General features: G+C 50.1%; 1 protein-coding gene across 12 annotated transcripts in view; it reads left to right on the forward strand.

Moving 5' to 3' along the window:
- Positions 1-19,156, forward strand: part of HTT (huntingtin) — a 123,536-nt gene that overhangs the window by 6,157 nt on the left and 98,223 nt on the right. For 10 of the 12 annotated variants that reach the window (XR_014811937.1, XR_014811935.1, XR_014811938.1 and 7 more), the window contains 5 exon segments: positions 4,773-4,856; positions 8,748-8,868; positions 13,741-13,800; positions 14,637-14,716; positions 16,235-16,373. Coding sequence is in view for 8 of the 12 variants with exons in the window: in XM_084970912.1 (XP_084827038.1) it covers positions 4,773-4,856; positions 8,748-8,868; positions 13,741-13,800; positions 14,637-14,716; positions 16,235-16,373 (484 nt within the window). In the remaining 4 variants the exon portion in view is untranslated. 12 annotated transcript variants of the gene reach the window in all.

Raw genomic sequence — 19,156 nt, forward strand, 5'->3', positions numbered from 1 at the left:
CAGAGAAGCTGGGATTCTCTGATAGGGATTGCATTGAATTTGAGGTCAGTTTGGGTAGTGTTGACATCTTAGCAATAGTAAGATTTCTGATCCCTGGGTATTGGCAAACCTCTTATATAAATGGTGAGACAGTAAATATTTCAGCTTTTGTGAGTATGTCTCTGTCGCAAAAGCACTCAGCTCTGCCACTGCGGAATAAAAGCAGCCAGAGGCGTCTATGAATGAATGCCTGCCCCTCTGTTCTGGTAGACGTTTACTAATGACATTGAAATTTGAACTTTGTATAATTTTCTCGTCGTAAAGTATATGATTCTTTGGTGGGTGTGTGTGTGTGTGTGTGTGTTGCTTTGAAAATGTGAAAACATTTCTTAGTCTGGCCGAAAGGGGCAGGCTGTAGCTTGCCTCCCCAAGGTTACGTATGATAGGACTGCTCTTGGCAAGCTTTTCTTTTTCGGTTGCTTTTTATTTTTTTCTTTTTACAGCCACACCTGCCACAAATTAAAGTTCCCTGGCCAGGGGTCTCAGTTGGTTTTTATTAACTAGCTTTAAAAATTATAAAAGTTGGACTTCCCGTGTGGCTCACAACATAACTACTCGGCGTTGCTTCTGCAGTGGCTGTGGCCCAACCCCTAGCCGCAGGTGCGGCCCCTTGTTTAAAAAAAAAAAATTATAAAAGTTACATATATGCATTGTAACAACATCTTCAAATAGCACAGAAAATGAAATGTAAAGCCTTCCTCTCAGCTCTTCTAGTCTCATTCTCTAAAAATAACAGTTAAGTTTCTTTTGTCTTTTCTGATTTTTTAATACACACACAAGCATTTAAGTATGTCCTTTTTTAAAGGAGCTCACACTGTTTTTCACTTAGTAATACATTAAAGACATTGTTTCGTAGTAGTACATGTACTTGGTACTATTTGTGATATAATATTGTAGAATTCCTTCTTTCCTTCCTTCCCGCCCTCCTTCCTCCTTTCCTTGCTCTCTCTGTCTCTCTCTCTCTCTTTTTTTTTTTTGCTGCATCCATGGCAGATGGAAATTCCTGGGCCAGGGTTGAACCCGTGCCTCTGCAGTGACAATGCTGGCGTCTTAATCTGCTGTGTCACAAGGGAAATCCCTAGAATTTCTTTTTCAAAGAAAAGCTTATAGGGATGTAAAGGCAAATGTCTTGTGTTGTCCTGGCTTTCCAGTGGGCTGCCCCGAGTTCTCTCCAGCTTAAGAGGCCCCATGCCCATCACCTCTGGTCCTTGCGGGTGAGCCAGCGCCTTGGTGAGCTCCCTTGGAATGGAAGTCTTATTCAGACAACAGGAAGGCAAAAGAAAACACAGTATGAGGTACTGTTCAGTATTGTGTTAAACCGAGTCGGCTCCGGTGCTAGAATACGTGTTAAGAGACGAGATATACCATAGATCCATGCAGCTCAGAGTGTGGTCTCAGGGCCAGCAATTTGGTATCACTTGGGAGCTTATCAGAAATAAGAACCTCTGCCCGACCTATGCCTGCTGAATCAAGAATATGCGTTTTAATGTGCACATCAAAGTTTGCAAAGCTCTGCTGTAGGTGATCAGGCCTTCCTTCCTCTTGCTAATACCGTCGGCGTCTGGGAGGGAAGGCCTCCTTTGCTTACTTCCGTCCAGGTGTAGCTGAGGCAGGCAGTATGACCTCCCTTCTCAGGGCCACGGAGCGTTCGTGTGGCTGTGAAGTGGGTTGTAGCGCCGCGGGCTGAGCTGTGGTGGGCATTGAGAGCTCCCGGCTGCTGGGCACGGGGACTTCAGTGGGGGTTGGATCAGATGACCTGGGGATTCCTTCCAGCTGAGAGCCTGTACTGGGCCCTTGGCTTGCAGCACATGGAGGTTCCCAGGCCAGGGGTCGACTTGGAGCCACAGCTGCCGGCCTGCACCAGAGCCACAGCCACACCAGATCCCAGCCTCGTCTTCGACCTACACCGCAGCTCATGGCAATGCCGGATCCCTGACCCACTGAGTGAGGCCAGGGATCCAACCTGCATCCTCATGGATTCTCGTCGAATTTGTTTCCACTACGCCACAACGGGAACTCCTTTTTTTTTTAAACATGGGGCCTTTTCGTGTCAGACTTTTCTCACTTAGCACGACAGATTGGATTTTGAATTGCACCTTCTTTAATTACTAATTGTAACACAGTATTCACTAGTAAGAAAGGCTTCAGCAGCCCGTTTCTGTGATATAGACGGTGTAGTGGGGAGATCTTAGGCCGCAGTTCCCCTAATCAAACAGTACTTTTATTTTTAAATTAGGTATGAAGTGTAATTTCAAAGTGACCTTTGGCGTTCGCCTCTTCGCTCTTTGTGGGAGAATCCTAGTTTTCTAGGCCCACGCTCACGTTAGTTGAGTACTTACGTTGGCTAAAGAGCAGCTGATGAGGAGTCGGAAGGCCTGGACCTCTGCCCGGCCATTTACGGCCCGGCTCCTGCAGGCCAGGCGGCCTCTAGACTTCACCTCTGTTCACCGGGAGGGGTGCGTAGGCGCCAGCCCGACGTGCGCGTGTGAAAGTACTTGTGAGCCCGAAGAGCAAGACCGTGTGCCGTGAGTGACTGTTTTCAACTCCTGGGGCGTCCAGGCCTCCCTCACCTGGTTCCCGTCTCTCAAGTATAATCGTAACATAATTCCGAAAGCAATGAGAGGGCTTGAAATCCCATTTTCGGAAGTGTCCTTTTTTTAAATGTAATTTTATTGGAGCACAGTTGACTTACAGACAAGGGGTTCTTTACCCATTGCTTTCACGTGTGCTATGCGGCGAGCCTTTGACTTTCACACGTCCGTCCTGCTGATGGGTGCCTGCGTGCAGACGGCGTCCTCACGCACTTGGAGGGGCCCATGCGGGTTTGCTCAATGACTCCCGAAATGGGTCAGGATGGTTCTTACAGCTCAGTCCTGTTCGCCCAGTCCCTGCCCCGAGCAGGGTGCTTGCATTTTCACCTTAACTTCCGTACTTACTCTTCACGAGGAGCAAGCCCGATTGACCTGTCAGCTCATCAGCCTAATTAAATTCCATAGGCAAATGCGGTGGTTGTAGTTTTCCTAACCCTCCAGGTGTGTTTATTGGTTACACTAAGATGGGAAGGAGCGGTTTGGTATTTGGAGCAGGGAGCCTGCCATGTGCAAGAGCTGAGGGTGAAGGAGCATGACTGAGATGGCTGAGCTGCTGAGGCCAGAGTTCCCTCCCCGCAGGTTCGGTGCCGGCCCCGCTGAGCCCGGAGGGAGGCTGGAGAGTAGCCTGAGGCCGGTTGTGTGGGGCCTGGGGAAGCGGTTGGTGTTTGCATCCGGCAGGGGTGTTGTTTGCTTTTGCTGGCTGACCCCTGCCCTGACCCCTCAGGGGTGGTACTGGAAGGATCGTTTTTTTTCTTTTTCTGGTGTTTTGGGTTAATGCCTCTTTGTTGGGGTGTCGTAAGGTAAAGTCGGATCTTCACACTTTAAATCATAGGTATTCTCCCTCGTGTGATAAGAGAGGGGCTTTTACTGGATACGGGTTTTGGTAGCGATCCCGTGGGACACAGGGGGTCACAGCTCACGTGGGGGTGGTCTTGCTGGGCCGTCTTCAGGAAGCCCCCCTCCACGTGCTGTGGACTCCCCCCCCCTTTTTTTTTTGCCCTTTTAGGACCACACCTGCGGCATATGGAGGTTCCCAGGCTAGGGGCCAAATCGGAGCTACAGCCGCCGGCCTACACCACAGCCCCAGCGACGCCAGCTCCGAGCCGCGTCTGCGACCCACACCACAGCTCGGGGGAACGCCAGATCCTTCACCCACTGAGTGAGGCCAGGGATTGAACCCGCAGCCTCAAGGTTCCTAGTGGATTCGTTTCCTCTGCGCCCACACGGGAACTCCCTGGACTCGGCTTCTCATTCAGGCCCTGCCTGCCCTTGGCTCGGGACGGTCCCCCTTGGGAGGTTCTTCTTCCTTGCCCGATTTCTTCCCGGCCAGGTCTGAAGTGCCTTGTGCAGAGGGTGTGTCTTGGATTTGCACAGTTCTATGAGCCTCTTCCTTCAGGTGTACTTTTTGGAGCCTGAGGTTGCAGCAGGTATTAACTAGTCACAGATGTTTGCAGTTGAGTTCTAAAATTCCTCGGTAATAGAGTTTCCTCAAAAACCCAGTAGTCTTCTGGTTTAGGTGTTTCTAGTTGCAGCACCACGTCCCGGTAACCATGAAACACGCAGATTCTCTTTTGGATGTAGTTCTTAAGCCTGCTCTATTTCTTGGCCTCCTCTGGATTTCCTTGGTTCCTGCCTTGAAGACGTGAAGCCGTAGGTTTTCATCTGATCTCGACAGAAGTCTTAGTGGGAGGCTTTTGAGAAAGGGGATTTATTTCTGGCTGTTTGGGGTATGGAGGCAAATAGCCACTCTCTGTACATTGTTTTATACCTAAGAGTGTGGGGTCCGAGTGGTGTGCTGCCTGCAGTCAGTTGATGTGGTTTGGAGAAGTGGAGGCAGCTTGGTCGGCGAAGTAGGTGTCTTATTGGTGTATTTCATTGACTTGCAGACTTCTCCCGCCCTGCAGTTGCTTCTTTCCGAAGTGGAGAAGTGAAGTGTGTTAGCAACACCCCCTGGCTTTTGGAGAAGTGAGAGGTGCTGGGTGGGAAACCCTTCCTGAGCTCGCCCGCCCCCAGCACGGGCTGCGTGCCTTCCTCCCAGGCCCTCGGAAGTGCTGCCGGACATGCGCGTGCCGCCGAGTGGAAGCAGGTGGAGTGGATAACTCGGCACATGCTCACTTCTCTCCTCTTTTTTTCTCCTTTTAGAAAGAAGGAGCTCTCAGCCACCAAGAAAGATCGTGTGAATCATTGTCTGACAATATGTGAAAACATAGTGGCACAGTCTCTCAGGTAACTGCACTTGGAACTTTCTCATGAAAATAAAAACTTGTGTTTTCACTCCTTTTTCTTTTTTTCCTTGCCGTAACTGCGACATGTGGACGTTCCTTGGCCAGGGATTGAACCCGCACCACAGCTACCACCAGAGCCACTGCAGTGACAATGCCAGATCCTTAACCCGCTGTGCCATCAGGGAGCTCCTTATTTAATTGTCATTGTCTGTTGGAGTACGGTCGACGCACAGTGTTGTGTTAGTTTCAGGTGTACAGCACAGCGAATGAGTTACACATACAGGTGTAGCCCTTCTTTTTCAGATGCTTTTTCCTATAGTTTCTACAGAGTATTGAGTAGAGCTCCTTGTGCTACACAGTAGGTCCTTACTGCTTAGCTATTTTATATATATATATAGTGTGTGTGTATTTTAATCCTAAATTCCCAATTTATCTGTCCTCCCGTGTTTCCCTTTGGTAACCGTAAATTTGATTTTGAAACCTGTGAGTCTGTTTTTGTTTTGTAAATAAGTTCATTTGTATTCTATTTTGGTTTTTATTTTTTAAATTTATTTTTTATTGAAGTATAGTTGATTTGCAGTGTTGTCCTTTTGTATGATTTTTAATTAGATTCCACATATAGGTAGGGTATCATATTTTTCTTTCTCTGTCTGACTTAATTCGCTTAGTTTTGAAAGGCAAACTTCTAAAGCTTTCTCAGGGAGAAATAAATAACCTAATTAGCCCTATATTTATTAAAATTTAAACATCAGTATTTGATTTAGTTTAAGCATGATTAGAGATATATTTATCTATAATTTATTTATTTATTTATTTTTCTCTTTTTAGGGCCACTTTTGCAGCATATGGAGGTTCCCAGGCTAGGGGTCTAATTGGAGCTGTAGCCACCGGCCTACACCAGAGCCACAGCAACTCGAGATCTGAGCCGTGTCTGCAACCTACACCACAGCTCACGGCAACTCGGGATCCTTAACCTACTGAGCAAGGCCAGGGATTGAACCCACAACCTCATGGTTCCTAGTTGGATTCGTTAACCGCTGGGCCACGACGGGATTGAACCCACAACCTCATGGTTCCTAGTTGGATTCGTTAACCGCTGGGCCACGACGGGAACTCCTAGAGATAGTGTATAAATTAGTCTTTCTTTCTCTTTTTCTTTCTTTCTTTCTTTCTTAATTACTCAGTGAAATTTATTACATTTATAGTTGTACAACAATCATCACAGCCAAATTTTATAGCATTTCCATCCCAAACCCTCAGTGCCTCCTGCCATCCCCAACCTCTCTTGTTTGGAAACCATAAGTTTTTCAAAATCTGAGTCAGTGTCTGTTCTGCAAAGAAGTTCATTGTGTCCTTTTTTCAGATTCTACATGTAGGTGATTGCATTTGATGTTGGTGTCTCATTGTCTGACTGACTTCAATTAGCATGGTAATTTTTAGGTCCATTCATGTTGCTGCAAATGCCGTTATTTCTTTCCTTTTAATGGCTGAGTAATAGTCCCTTGTGTGTATGTACCACATCTTCGTTATCTACTCCTCTGTCGATGGACATTTAGGTTATCTCCATGTCTTGGCTGTTGCAAATAGTGCTGCAGTGAACACTGGGGCACATGTATCTTTTCGAGTCATGGTTTTCTCTGGATAGATGCCCAGGAGTGGGATTGCTGGATCTAGTGCTAATTCTATTTTTAGTTTTCTAAGGAATCTCCATACTGTTTTCCATAGTGGTTGCACCAAATTACATTCCCACTAATAGTGTAAGAGGGTTCCCTTCTCTCCACACCCTCTCCAGCACTTATCGTTTGTAGACTTTTTGATGCTGGCCATTCTGGCTGGTGTAAGGTGGTGCCTCATCGTGGTTTTGATGTGCATTTCTCTAATCATGAGTGATGCTGAACATCTTTTCATGTGTTTTTTGGCCGTCTGTATGTCTTCTTTGGAGAAGTATCTGTTTAGATCTTCTGCCCATTTTTTGATGGGGTTGTTCATTTTTGGGTATTGAGGTGCAGAAGGTATTGTTAAATTTCGGAGATTAATCCCTAAAAATTGAGAAGTAATTGGCATATAGCACTGTTGGTTTGATACGTTTGTATGATGCATTCCGATGACCCTAGTGTTATGATCATGTCACATCGTTGTTTTTTTTGTGTTTTGAGAACAGTTGAGATCTAGTCTTTTAGCAACTTTGAAGTTTAAGATACAGTACAGTTGACTGTAGTCACCAAACTGCATTAACTCTCCAGGATTCATTTATCTCCTAGTTGCAAGTACACCTATTTTTTTCGCCTGTGAATTTTATGAAGTCTCTGTACAAATAAAATATTTCTGATGCAATTCTGTGTCTGAGTTGAGGTGTGTTGTAAAAAGATTGTTATGTATCACAGTAATTTCTTCATGTTGATGATACGTTGAACTAATAATATTTTGGATATGTTGTGTTAAATGAAATGTGTTATTAGAATTACTTTTACCTGTTTCTCCTTTTCTTTGTGTCTGTTGGGAAGCACAAAATCACACTTGTGGCTCACGTTACCTTTCCGTAGACAGCACCACTTGGAGTGATGGGGGTGGCGCCAGCGTCCCAGAGCTGGCCTCCTCCTCAGTCCTTTGTTCACAGCTGGGGTGCCTGGAGATGAGGTCTGGGCCATTGCTGTGCGCATGTTTTGTTTCTCGCCTGTATTTCTTCATCATTGCTGATGTGGCCCTCTGCTTTGTCTTAGGCTCATGACTCTTCTGACTGGCGGTAGGAGTTACGCAGTAGAGAGAAAGGGGGACGGGCCCTCCATCTCAGCCTGTCCTCACTTGACATCATGAAACAGCACTGATCTTGGGTGTTTGAAGAGCAGCAGCTCTGCTCAGGGCTGCGTGACTGCCTGGCCACACTTCACCGAGCTCTGAAATCAGTTTCGCGTGCTCGGCTCTGCCTCTCTCGGCTGTGTTTAGCCAGTTGGATCACAACTGCACAACAGGCCCTTTCAGTTAAACCTTTTTTTTAATTTTTTTTTTTGTTTGTTTTTTTTTTTGTTTTTTTTTGCCATTTTCTTGGGCTGCTCCTGCGGCATATGGAGGTTCCCAGGCTAGGGGTCGAATCAGAGCTGTAGCCACCGACCTACGCCAGAGCCACAGCAACGCGGGATCCGAGCTGCGTCTGCGACCCACACCACAGCTCACAGCAACACCGGATCCTTAACCCACTGAACAAGGCCAGGGATGGAACCTGCAACCTCATGGATCCTAGTCGGATTCGTTAACCACTGAGCCACTACGGGAACTCCCAGTTAAACTTTTAAAAATCATTTACAAACATCGCATAGATTCCAGTTCTTGTGACACTGATAGAGCAACAAAAGCAGAGCTTGCCCAGTGAACTGTGGTCATGCTTTGGAACATGTCGAAGGCAAGATTGGAAGGAGTAAGAGTTTTGTGGGTATACTGATTTTCCAGGGTCCAGGAATATTGTCAAAAACTTGTTGGCAGAGGGTAGATGGCTCTCTGGGATTTAAGTATCTCACGCAGTGTTTTTTTTTCCAAAAGTCTTCTTTTTAAGACTTTTAAACTAAAACAAAATGAGAAGTTGCAAGTACAACTTCTATTTAAAAATTAAAATAAAATTTTGGAATAGTTTTAGATTTACAGAAAAATTACAAAGATGGTACAGAGTGTTCCTATAACCCGCATGGGCTCTTCCGGTTATTAGCATCTTACATTACTGTGGGGCCGTTTTCACAGCTCATAAATCACTATTGATGTGCTGTCAGCCTCCGTCTTTATGTGCTGTCCTTTTTCTGTTCCGGAATCCCCTATAGGATACATCTTACTCATGTATTCTACTCATGTCATGTCTTCTTGGGCTCCTTTTGACTGTGACAGTCTCTCTTCTTTTTTTACTTAGAAATTCACCAGAATTTCAGAAACTGCTGGGCATCGCTATGGAACTTTTCCTGCTGTGCAGTGATGATGCAGAGTCAGATGTCAGGATGGTGGCTGACGAATGCCTCAACAAAGTCATCAAGGTAAGCCCCCCATGGTCTCTGAGCTGGAGTCTCTGTCGCTCGGAGAGGAGACCCTGATGTGGCAGTCTTTTCTTAGGCTGTCACTGTTTTCATTGACGGTGTGTGGTGTGGAGGTGCTCTGGTGGCTGCACCTGCTGAATCAAAGAGCTGCATGCCGACGCAGGGCAGAGGTCGGGGTGGGCGCCGATGGTGGCCACTGGGTCCTCCTGAGATGGCATCAGTTTGTGGCAAAACCACGAGGCCTTGAGAAGGCCAAGGTCGGGGAGCGGAACATCCCTGTGTCTCAAGCCCCTCTTCCTCGTCTCCTGAGGCCTGGGTCCGGCAGTGCTGCGTGCAGGCGAAGATGAGCCTTCTGCAGGAGCTGGGCTGGCGTTCCCAGGAAAGGTGGATGAAACCGGAGAGTCAGAGCCACTGGGGTGGGGGTGGGGGGGAGGGGGACAGCTGTCTTCTTTGCTGCTTGCCTCCTGACGCGGGGTCTGTCCCCACGATCCCTGTAGCTTGGGCCCACATTTCGCTTCCTCCGTTTGCTGCTGCTCTTGGAGATGAAATCCGTCTCCCGCGGTTCCTGAAGTGTTGGAAACCTGTGCTTGCTCTCTGTCTGCCCCCGGTTTGTGTCCCTGCCATTGCGGGCGCCTTCTAGGCCACCTTTAGCCCGCCGTTGGAACTTCGTGTCCACACTTAGGCAGTGTTCCCAGCTCAGGCGGACCTGCGCTGAGGAAGGCCTTGGCAGAGCTCGCGACACCTTCTCCAAAAATGGCTTCTTGGTCAGGGTCAAGGTGAAGATGCTCCTTGCTCATGAGACCTTTCCAGTCGTCTTCTCTTTCCCTTATCGTTGGAGCTCCACCCGTGAAATTTAGCCACAGCATCTTTTTCTTGGAGGCTCTCTTGCTAGGGATGCTTGGCCGGATGAACCGAGAAGTGCAGCCTCACAGAGGCTGGTTGGCTGGTCCCTTTGTTCTTAGGGTCTTGAAAACAAAGCTGTTCTTGGAAGTCCCCGCAGGGCCCTCTCTGGAGCTTGGCCAAGGGACTGTTCTTTGCCTTCGCGGGTCCAGCTTCCTGGGGAGACGGTCGCCCTTGCCTCGCTCACTGGAGGAGCTGCAGGCACCGGGGCCAGAGAGCTGGGGTGAAGGCGCTCGCGCCTCGCCTCCCTCTCCCGAGCGCCCAGCCTCGCCCGCTTAGCTGGAGAGGGACTCGGGCGCCCTGTCTGTGGCGCGTGAGGGCGGATGGGCGCGCAGCGTCTGACCGGCCAGCCTCTCCCTGCCGCCCGCTGGTCCTCAGGGAGGTGAGAGGTCTGCTCACGGATGGGGAGACCCGTGCATTCTTCCGTCGACACGCTGCTCTGCCCTTGCCACGTGCGGGCTCCGTGGGGCCGTGCTCCCCCGCTCAGGCCCGGCTTCTCCACCGGGCGGCGGGGGGCTTTCTCCTCTGGGAGCGCCTGGTCCTCTCTCTCCCCCTGCGTTTCGTGCCGTGGCTCCACCCGCTTCCTGCACGGATGGAGTGGCCGGTGGCCGCTGAACCTTGTTCTCCATGCCCGGTGGTCCGTGGGCCACTCACGGCTGACGGGGCCTGTAGCACGTTTGCAGGTGGACTTTTTCCATTACACTTGCTGCTTCTATTATTTCCACTGGCTGGACCAGGCTGGGCTTTTTCTGATGTTTCAGTTCTTGAACTTTGATCCTTAGAAACCCTAAAGAGGGTACCATAGGTTGCCTTTTCATGACAAGAGTGGGTAAGAGGGGCCGAGAGAACAGTATGACCCCCAAACAAACCAGGAGAAATGGGCATTTTACGTGGCGGCCGTCTGCTGCAGAGAGAGGCCTGCTTCCGCAACTGCTGGATGGAAGGGCCGCTGTGTGTGCGGGGGTCGGGGGCCGTGGCCGTGGTCAGAGCTGCAGGTGCTGGGTTCTCTTCCCGGACGTCTGCCCTCGGCGTCCCCCTCCCTCTGCTTTGGGCTGAGCTTCCCACCGCTCACGTCACACCCTCGACATAAGGCAGGCTCAGCCTCTCTCAACCTCTTCCTTCTGCCTGAAGCTGGGCGTGTGGAGTTGGAGGTGCTCAGATGTCTGCTTCCCCAGGCGCACTAGTCTTCGGGCCAGCAGGCCAGGGTGGCGTCAGGGTCCGGCTGATGTGCTCTCAGGGCGGCAGAGGAAGCGCAGGCTTGGGAGAACGTGGACAGGCCTCGGCCCCGTGTCAGGATGAGCCGGAGCACAGGAATGCTTGCTTAGGAGTCAGGTCCTGGGTTTTTTTTTTTTTTTTCTTTTTTGCCACACCTATGGCATGTGGAAGTTCCTGGGGCTGGGTACCAAACCTGGCCACAGCAATAGCCCAGGCTGCTGCAGTGACAGCGTTGGATCCTTAACCTGCTGCGCCACAAGGGAACTCCCAGGTCCTGGACTTTTCCTTTTTTTTTTTTTTTTTGAGTATTATTACATAGGATGAGGACCAGACTCTGGGTGGCCCAAGAAAATGGGGCACATTTTGCTTTTCCTTTATGTAGGAAGGTGCACTGGGGATCTGGTTCAGCCCAACAGTGTCCTCCTGCCTTCAAACAACTTAGTCTCAGGTGGGGAAGCCTGTTTGTACGGAAGTAACTCAACACATGGTGTGAGTTCTGAGTTCCGAGAGATGTTTCTCGGCAGCGCGCAGCAGTCAGCGGGCGGAGGTGATTTCCGCTGGGGAGGCAGAGAGGGCTTCCTGGAGGTGGTGGCTGTTAGGTGAGTGAGGAGGTCCAGGGCCTTCTGCACCACTGCCGGCGCGCAGGGGTCGGTGACCGCGTGTCTGCTGCCAGAGAATGGCGGTGCGGAGGAGCAGGTCCGGGGGTTGTGCTTTATTCGGTAGAGAGAGAAGAAAATGAGGAGCTCCCGCGGATTTTTAACTGGTCGGGGGAGCACTTTGCTTAGGAAGAGCAGCCTGGTGGTGACGTGGAGCCTGCCCTGGAGCCAGGAGAGACCTGCCTGGTCCTGGGGAGAGGCACTGGGGGTGTGAGCGAGGACGCCGAGGTGGCCATCGTGGGCTGGACCTGGCAGCTGTGTGTGGAGGTGGGGTAGGGGGCGGGGGTTCAGATGGTCTGTTACCATCACCCGGGCCTGTGAGACTCCATTCAGTGCTGTTATCAGGGGTTTCAGGTTTACTTTTCTCTTACAAGGAAACAAGCTTGATTTTTTTTTTTTTTTTTGCTTTTTAGGGCTGCATCCACGGCATATGGAGGTTCTCAGGCTAGGGATCTAATTGGAGCTGCAAGTCACAGCAACGCCAGATCTGAGCCATGTCTGCAACCTACACCACAGTTCAGGGCAACACCGGATCCTTAACCCACTGCGCACTGCCAGGGATCGAACCCGCAGCCTCATGGTTCTTACTTGGATTCGTTTCCACTGTGCCACAGTGGGAACTCCTTGATGTTGGTTTATAAAACATTTGTAGAATGAAACAAAACTTTGATATGCCCTCTGGCTTTACTGGCAAAATAGAGTTTTAGTATATGTTTGTCTATTTTGGTGTGCTCATTTAAGGAATTTTAGTACAAACTGAAAGCAGAATTAGGATTTAAAATTTTTCTGAGACATTATTATGCTTGAGAACTTCCCAGAATGTGACCTTGTTTTAATTTTCAAGCTTGCTGAACCAACATGGGTTTTACTAAGAGCAGCTTGGTTTATAGACATCACATGCTGTGTATCATGTGGCAGGATGAGGGCTTTTTAATTTTTTTTTTTTTTTTTTTTGCTTTTTAGGGCCGAACCCAAGGCATACGGAGGTTCCCAGGCTAGGGGTCGAATCGGAGCTGTAGCCACTGGCCTGCACCAGAGCCACAGCAATGCCAGATCTGTGCTGCCTCTGCGACCTACACCACAGCTCACGGCAACGCCAGATTGTTAACCCACTAAGGGAGGCCAGGGATCGAATGTGCAACCTCATGGTTCCTAGTTGGATTCGTTTCCACTGTGCCATGACGGGAACTCTGGAAGAGGGCTTCTTGATTGAGCATTGGTTACGTCTCTCCTTTTTTTTTTCTGTTGGCCATGCCTGGGGCATGTGGAAGTTCCCAGGCCTGGGATCGAACCTGAGCCACAGCAATGACAACACTGAGTCCTCAACCACTAGGCCACCAGGGAACTCCAGTCTGTCCTCTCTTCTTGGTGGGCAAGTCATTGGCAGTACCGTTTTGCAGGAGAGGGTTCCCATGGGTGAGAATGGGGCCCAGAAATCTTTTCCATCTTAAGAAGCCGCGTCTGACGTGGACTTTGTGTCATTGGTAGTGGTTGCCCTCAGCCATTCTTACTGAGTCGAAGGTGGCCGTGTGGCCGTTTTTTTGGTTTGGCCTGTAGGTGTGCAGAAGGGGCAAGGCATGTGCGGTGGGGAGCTAGCCATGGCTCTAGCGGGTTCGGAGCGTCGCTGGGGCCCTGGGGCTGGGAGCACCTGTGCATCAAGGGAGGCCCAGACCTCCAAGAAGGGACCGGGGTTCTGCATCGAGGGCAGTGTCCCCCGCCAGAGCTGGGGCTCTGATCTTGGAGCCACCTGCTGCCCCCGCGGGCTCCAGGGCATTGGTGTTGCTGGATCATCCACAGAATGTGCTTTAATGGACTAGAAGAACTTCGGAACGAATTTGAACTATCTGCTGTTTAATTTTGATGTTACATAGTCTTTGATTGTAATGAGAGATTTTTTTCCTTTCATATTTTTAAAATTCAAGTGAATGAGCTGTATCTAGTCTGTTCAGTAACTTCCTCTCTCTTCTTTTTTAATGGTAGGTTCTTAGTTCAGTTGCTGTTACATTTTACTTTGCCCCAAAACTGAGGTTTTAGTTGCCTTTCTTTACGACCGCTAGTAGAATGTGCCTTCCACGAACAAATCTCGTATATTTTCTTGTAGGCTTTGATGGATTCCAACCTTCCGAGGTTACAGCTAGAACTTTATAAGGAAATTAAAAAGGTAGGCTTTTGTTTTCCATTAGAGAAAAAATGCTACTGTTTCACTGTATTGAGCAGCGTATGTGAAATTTTATCTTTTATTTAATAAGTAAAAATGTTACAAGGAAATAAATGCTACTCAGTAAAATAGACTTTATTGTTTCACTTTCCTTCAAAAGATTACTCTTCATTTATTAGATGAGATGGAAATTAAAATAGTAATTTTTAAATATCTTTATAATTGCAGTTCAATAGACTTTAAAGTTTCAAAAGTAGTCACACATTTTTTTAAAGTCTTTCTTTTTTAAATTAATTAATCTATTTTCTGGCTGTGCACGTGGTATGTGGAGGTTTCCCAGCCAGAGAAAGAACCCAAGCCTCAGCAGAGACCCGAGCTGCTGAGGGACAGTGCTGATCCTTAACCCGCTGAGCCACAGGAGAACTCCAAAGTAGTCACATATTTATTTATTTCTTTGTCTTTTTAGGGTTGCACCCCCGGCATATATAAGTTCCCAGGCTAGGAGTCGAATTGGAGCTGTAGCTGCCGCTCTATACCACAGCCATAGCAACGCCGGATCCAGGCTGTGTCTGCAACTTACACCATAGCTCACGGCAGTGCCGGATCCTTAACCCACTGAGGGAGGCCAGGGGTGGAACCTGTGTCCTTATGGATACTAGTCAGATTCGTTTCCACCGAGCCACGACGGGAACTCCAAAAAAGTAGTTGCACATTTAAATGGCCTTTTCTCTAAAAGTAGAAATTAAAAATGAAAAAACTGCTTTCGTTCATTGAGGTCCCCTTGGTGACTAGTGTCTGTGCCTCTTAAGTGTAACACACTGCTCCTTCAATCCACCCAGAACGGTGCTCCTCGGAGCCTCCGTGCTGCCCTGTGGAGGTTTGCTGAGCTGGCTCACCTGGTCCGGCCTCAGAAGTGCAGGTAAGCTGTGGCTCTGGATTGTTGTGACCGCTGGGCGGGACCCAGGTCCTGTGGATTCTCCGTCTCTGCTCAAGTGTCTCCTCCTTCGAGGTCTCCCCGTCCACTCTGCCTAGAGTGCCCACCTCCGCCTCTCCAGGTGCCGTCCAGCTTGCCCCGTTCCTTTTCCTCCGGAGCGCTTCCAGCTCTGGCGCCTGCATCGTTGTGCTCGGTCATCTTCTACCCATCCTTCCCCCGATGTTCGATGTTCGGGAGACTGCCCACGTGTCTGCACGTGGTAGTTGCTGAAAAGATGCTCAGGTAGTTCAAGGGCGAGTTCCAGGCTCATTGCTGCTCACTGTACGGTTAGGGAGAATACGCCTTTGCCTGGCACGTGGTTAAAAACAGCCACGTGAAACAGCGAACAGAGTTGAGACTGACTGAACCAGTTGGGTCATAATGGGTCAGAAAGCAAAAGCAGGATCACAGTTTCACCAGCGAGATGTGCCGACGCCTACAGACCCTTGGCCCGACCCTGGAGTGGCAGGAACCCTCCTTTTATTATGAAACAATGACCTATTCCACTGGATCTGAGTGTATTAGAGATACAGTCACTAAGGGAATTTCTTTTTATTATAACCTTTTTCTTTTACTATCCTTATTTTGAAAACTTGGTCATATTTATGAAGCAACCCCCCCCCCCCCCGTTATCCACATAGAAGCCAAAGTGACCTTAAAAAACACAAGTGGGTCATGTCATTCCCATATTCAAACTCCACTTATTTCCCAGAGCTGTTCACATGCAACCCGGCTCCCCCCCAGGGCCCCGGGGGAGCTCACCCTCAGTGACCCCCCCATCAGCTCAGACGCTCCCCGTCGACTCATTGGCTGACTTCTTCAAAAAGTCAGGCGTGTCTTCTTTCACATGGCCGGTTTGTTTTTTTCCTTGGGTCTGCAAAAGCTCTTCTCCTTTGTAGGGCCTGCCTCCCTCCCTGTCCTGTCCAAGGCGTGCACCTGCGTGCTCTCCATCCCGCCACCAGAGGCTGCTGTCACCACCCAGTGTGGGGGGATGTCCCGTGGCTTTGGCTCGTCCCCCTGTGACTTCGCCTCTGCCGTCCTGCGCAGTCTTCTGCTTCTCTCGCCAGGGCCAGGGCCCCTCCTGATGGCCTCCTTCAGTGTGTACGCGTAGAAGGCGTTTTGTAATGCTCCCTTTCAAGGAAGCTTTATTCTCATTTTTAAAATGGTGTTTTCTTATATTAGCTGTTGTTTTCTGACTTAAAACCTGTGTATTTTAATAACTTATAATTTACTGAAATGGTCTTTGAAACGAGCCTTTGAGAGTCCTTGCGGTTCTAGGAGCACTGCGGGATGAGTATCTCCCAATATCCGAGCTTCCTCTGCATTTAGCCTCTAGCTGGGGTTTTTCTGCTTCCCAGGAACGACTCGTGCTTGTAAAAACTGTTTTCTCCCTGGCAGGTGCTAAACTAACTGCTTCTGTCTCACGAAGGCGGAGGAGTAATCGCTGTTCCTCTCGCCTGGCAGGCCGTACTTGGTGAACCTCTTGCCCTGCCTGACGCGCACAAGCAAGAGGCCCGAGGAGTCTGTTCAGGAGACCTTGGCTGCAGCCGTCCCGAAAATCATGGCGTCCTTTGGCAATTTCGCAAACGACAATGAGATTAAGGTACGATTGTCGCCTCAGGTCCCACGCGAGGAGGAGTCTTACGGGGAGGGGGCTCTTGCACGGCAGACATGTGGGTACCTCCTGGGTGGCCTGTGCTTCTCGACTGAAATGAAGCTCTTTTGTGTTCTCTGGAGGCACAGTAAGAGCCCCTTTCCACTTGGGCGGTCTTACTGTGGGTGAAAAGCTGGCCAGGAAGGGGGTTGGCAGATACAGAACCAAAGGCGTTTCTCTGGAGCAGATTGGTTTGGGTGCTTCAGTTGATTGGCCTCTCGGTCTGGTTGAGCAAAGGCGACTGTCCCAGCGCAGGCGGCGGACCCCCACGCGCGAGGCCGTGGGGGATCACTTGGTTCCCATTTGTGTTCGCCCAGCCAGCAGCCTTCACACCACTTCAGTGTTGTTGATAACGTCAGAAATTGTGGCCCTGAGCCGTGGTCTGAGGATTAGGGATTGATTCTTGGCCGCCTCCTTTTAGTGGGTCAACCCTGCGCTAGTGTTGCTTTTGGTATTTCTCTCCCCATTTCTAAGTAGCATGCTTACCTGCTGGCTTTGGATTTTTTAGCATTTTTTACAGTGGGAAAGATGAGTTTGGCTCTGACCCTTCTTCCTTCTTTTTCCAGAGTGAGGTCAGTATGCAGGGTGCACACCCTTAGGCCTGAGCTGGTAGACGCTGCTCGGTCTGTGCTGCGCCGTGGCTAAGTGTCTTGAGATTTCTAGAATCTGTAATTGCTTCTTGTTCATTTGCTTCTTGTTCTTTGCTGATTCCACCTTCTCACCTCTGGCTGCGTGGTACCTGTGTCTCCGTACAGTCACACACCTGATGGCTCCTTGGAGTTGCTGCTGCTCAGGGCACCTGTAGGTTCTTTGCGTGGTCGTGTCTTGGCTCCATGTCGGATGCCTGGTTCCTGGAGGCCACATCTCTATTGCTAGGCTTGCTCCTTGACAGGATGTGGCTTCCTGAGAAGGGGTGAATGGGAAGAAAATTGAGATTTTTGTCTCCGTACGATGCCTTTACTTCTCCCTCACACGTGGCCGCGTGCGTGCGGAGTTCCGGCCTGGAGGTCGTCTTCCCTCAGGACTGAGAAGCCGTTGCCCCTTGTCTGTCTCCAGCATGGCTCTCGAGAAGCTGAATGATCTGATCCCTTAGCCTCGAATGTGTCCTTCTCTAGAAGGTTTTAATTTTTTGTCTAGCGTGGTGTGCTGGGTGCTTGATAAAGTTAGGAACCTTCTAGCCCTCCGTTCTGGGAACTGTCCTTATGATTCTCTGACAGTTTCCCCTCTTACTTCCTCTGTGCTTTCTTTCTGAACTTTGCTAGTTAGATGTTGGCCTCCTGGACTAACACACATTGGATCATCTTTTATTTCTATTTTCCTTTTTTTAAATACTTTCTAGGAGACGTCCACTTCAGGCCCTTCCGTTGAATCTCTGCTCTTGCTGCGTGTTTCCAACTTCTAAGAGCTCTTTCCTGTGATGTCTTCTGGCGCCTTGTCTTCTTCCGTGAACGCGCTCTCGTCTTTCTGAGGATGTTGATGACAGTTGCTTGACAACCTCCTTTGGCCTCCACGTTTTGTGTTTCTTCTGACTTCCTCTGTTTCCGGCCTTTTTCCCTTATTTCAGTGGCTGTCCACGTAGGTTTGAGTGAGAGCCTGCAGAGCTTACCGGGAGCCCGTGTGTGGCGGGGTTCGGCTCCTGGCGGACTCGCCAAGGGAACAGATAGTGAACCTGCTTTCCCGCCACGTCGGAGTCAGTGTGTCTCTTCCTCTTGGGCCCGTCCGTCTCCCCGGAGGGAAGGTCCTTGCTCTGCTCAGAGGCATAAGCCCACCTGCGTTTGTCCTGGGACCCTTTGGTGGAAGGGGCTAACAGTCTGGTCGGAGGGCAGACTTTTTCTTCATTTCTGCTTTCTGTCTGTCCTCGCGTCTGCCCTCAGCTGCGCCAGCATCTCTGGGGACTCCCTGTCTCTGTGGGAGGTGGGGACGTGATGGCCCTTCCCCGTGGCCTGGCTGGCAGAGGGCTTGGCCCTTTGCACAAGGGGCACTTGGCTAAGTGGCTGTTTCGTCCCCATGTCCAGGCCGGGTTTGGAGGTCCCTAGCGCTCCGGGCCCGAGCTGTTCTTGGAGCTTTGCGGCTGGAGTGAGCTTGCCTTTGGTTGGTGGCTTTCCGTGCTTCTCCCTAACTTCCAGAAAGGCTTGGCAGGAACTCATTCCTGTGAGTCAGTCATTGACCACTTGCGTACTTTCTAGCTTCTAAAAGTCGCTGATGCCTCTAGTCTGCCACTGTCCCTGTTCTGTTTTTCTTGTCCTTTTCATGCTTTTTGGAGCTCGTGCAGGTGACTTTAGTGGGGTCACATGTCCAGACCAGCATGTTGGCCAGAAGCCTCCTCCCGGGGACCCTGGTGTCGTCTCACCCTCAGGAGTGCCTCCTAGATTCCAGCCTCCCGAGCCTCGCCTTTTACCGGCATGTGACCTGCATGCCAGGCGCCCGTAATCAGCAGTGTGCCCCTCGACAAGCCGTCAGAGCGAGACTGCCCTTGCGGCCACCGCCTGGGCCTGGACATAGAGTGTTACTGCCCCAGGAGCCTCCTGGTGCCCGCTCCCTGTCACTGCCCCCTGTGCTCCCTGAGCCAGCTTCCCTGGCCAGAGGCTCTGCTTTCAGCGGTGCATGTGGAGAGCCGTACGGGTACTTTTGCTCAGCGTCAGGCCTGTGAGATTCTTCCACGGCGCCGTGTGTGTCAGGGGATGACGGCCACATAGCAGCCGTGGTGTGCAGAGGCCACAGACGTGGCTTCC

The sequence above is a fragment of the Sus scrofa genome, chromosome 8 (genome assembly GCF_054392235.1).
Source record: "Sus scrofa isolate SSC_HxYL_T2T_F1_AM1 chromosome 8, Sscrofa_HxYL_maternal_Yorkshire_Landrace_v2.0, whole genome shotgun sequence".
Lineage (NCBI taxonomy): Eukaryota > Metazoa > Chordata > Mammalia > Artiodactyla > Suidae > Sus > Sus scrofa.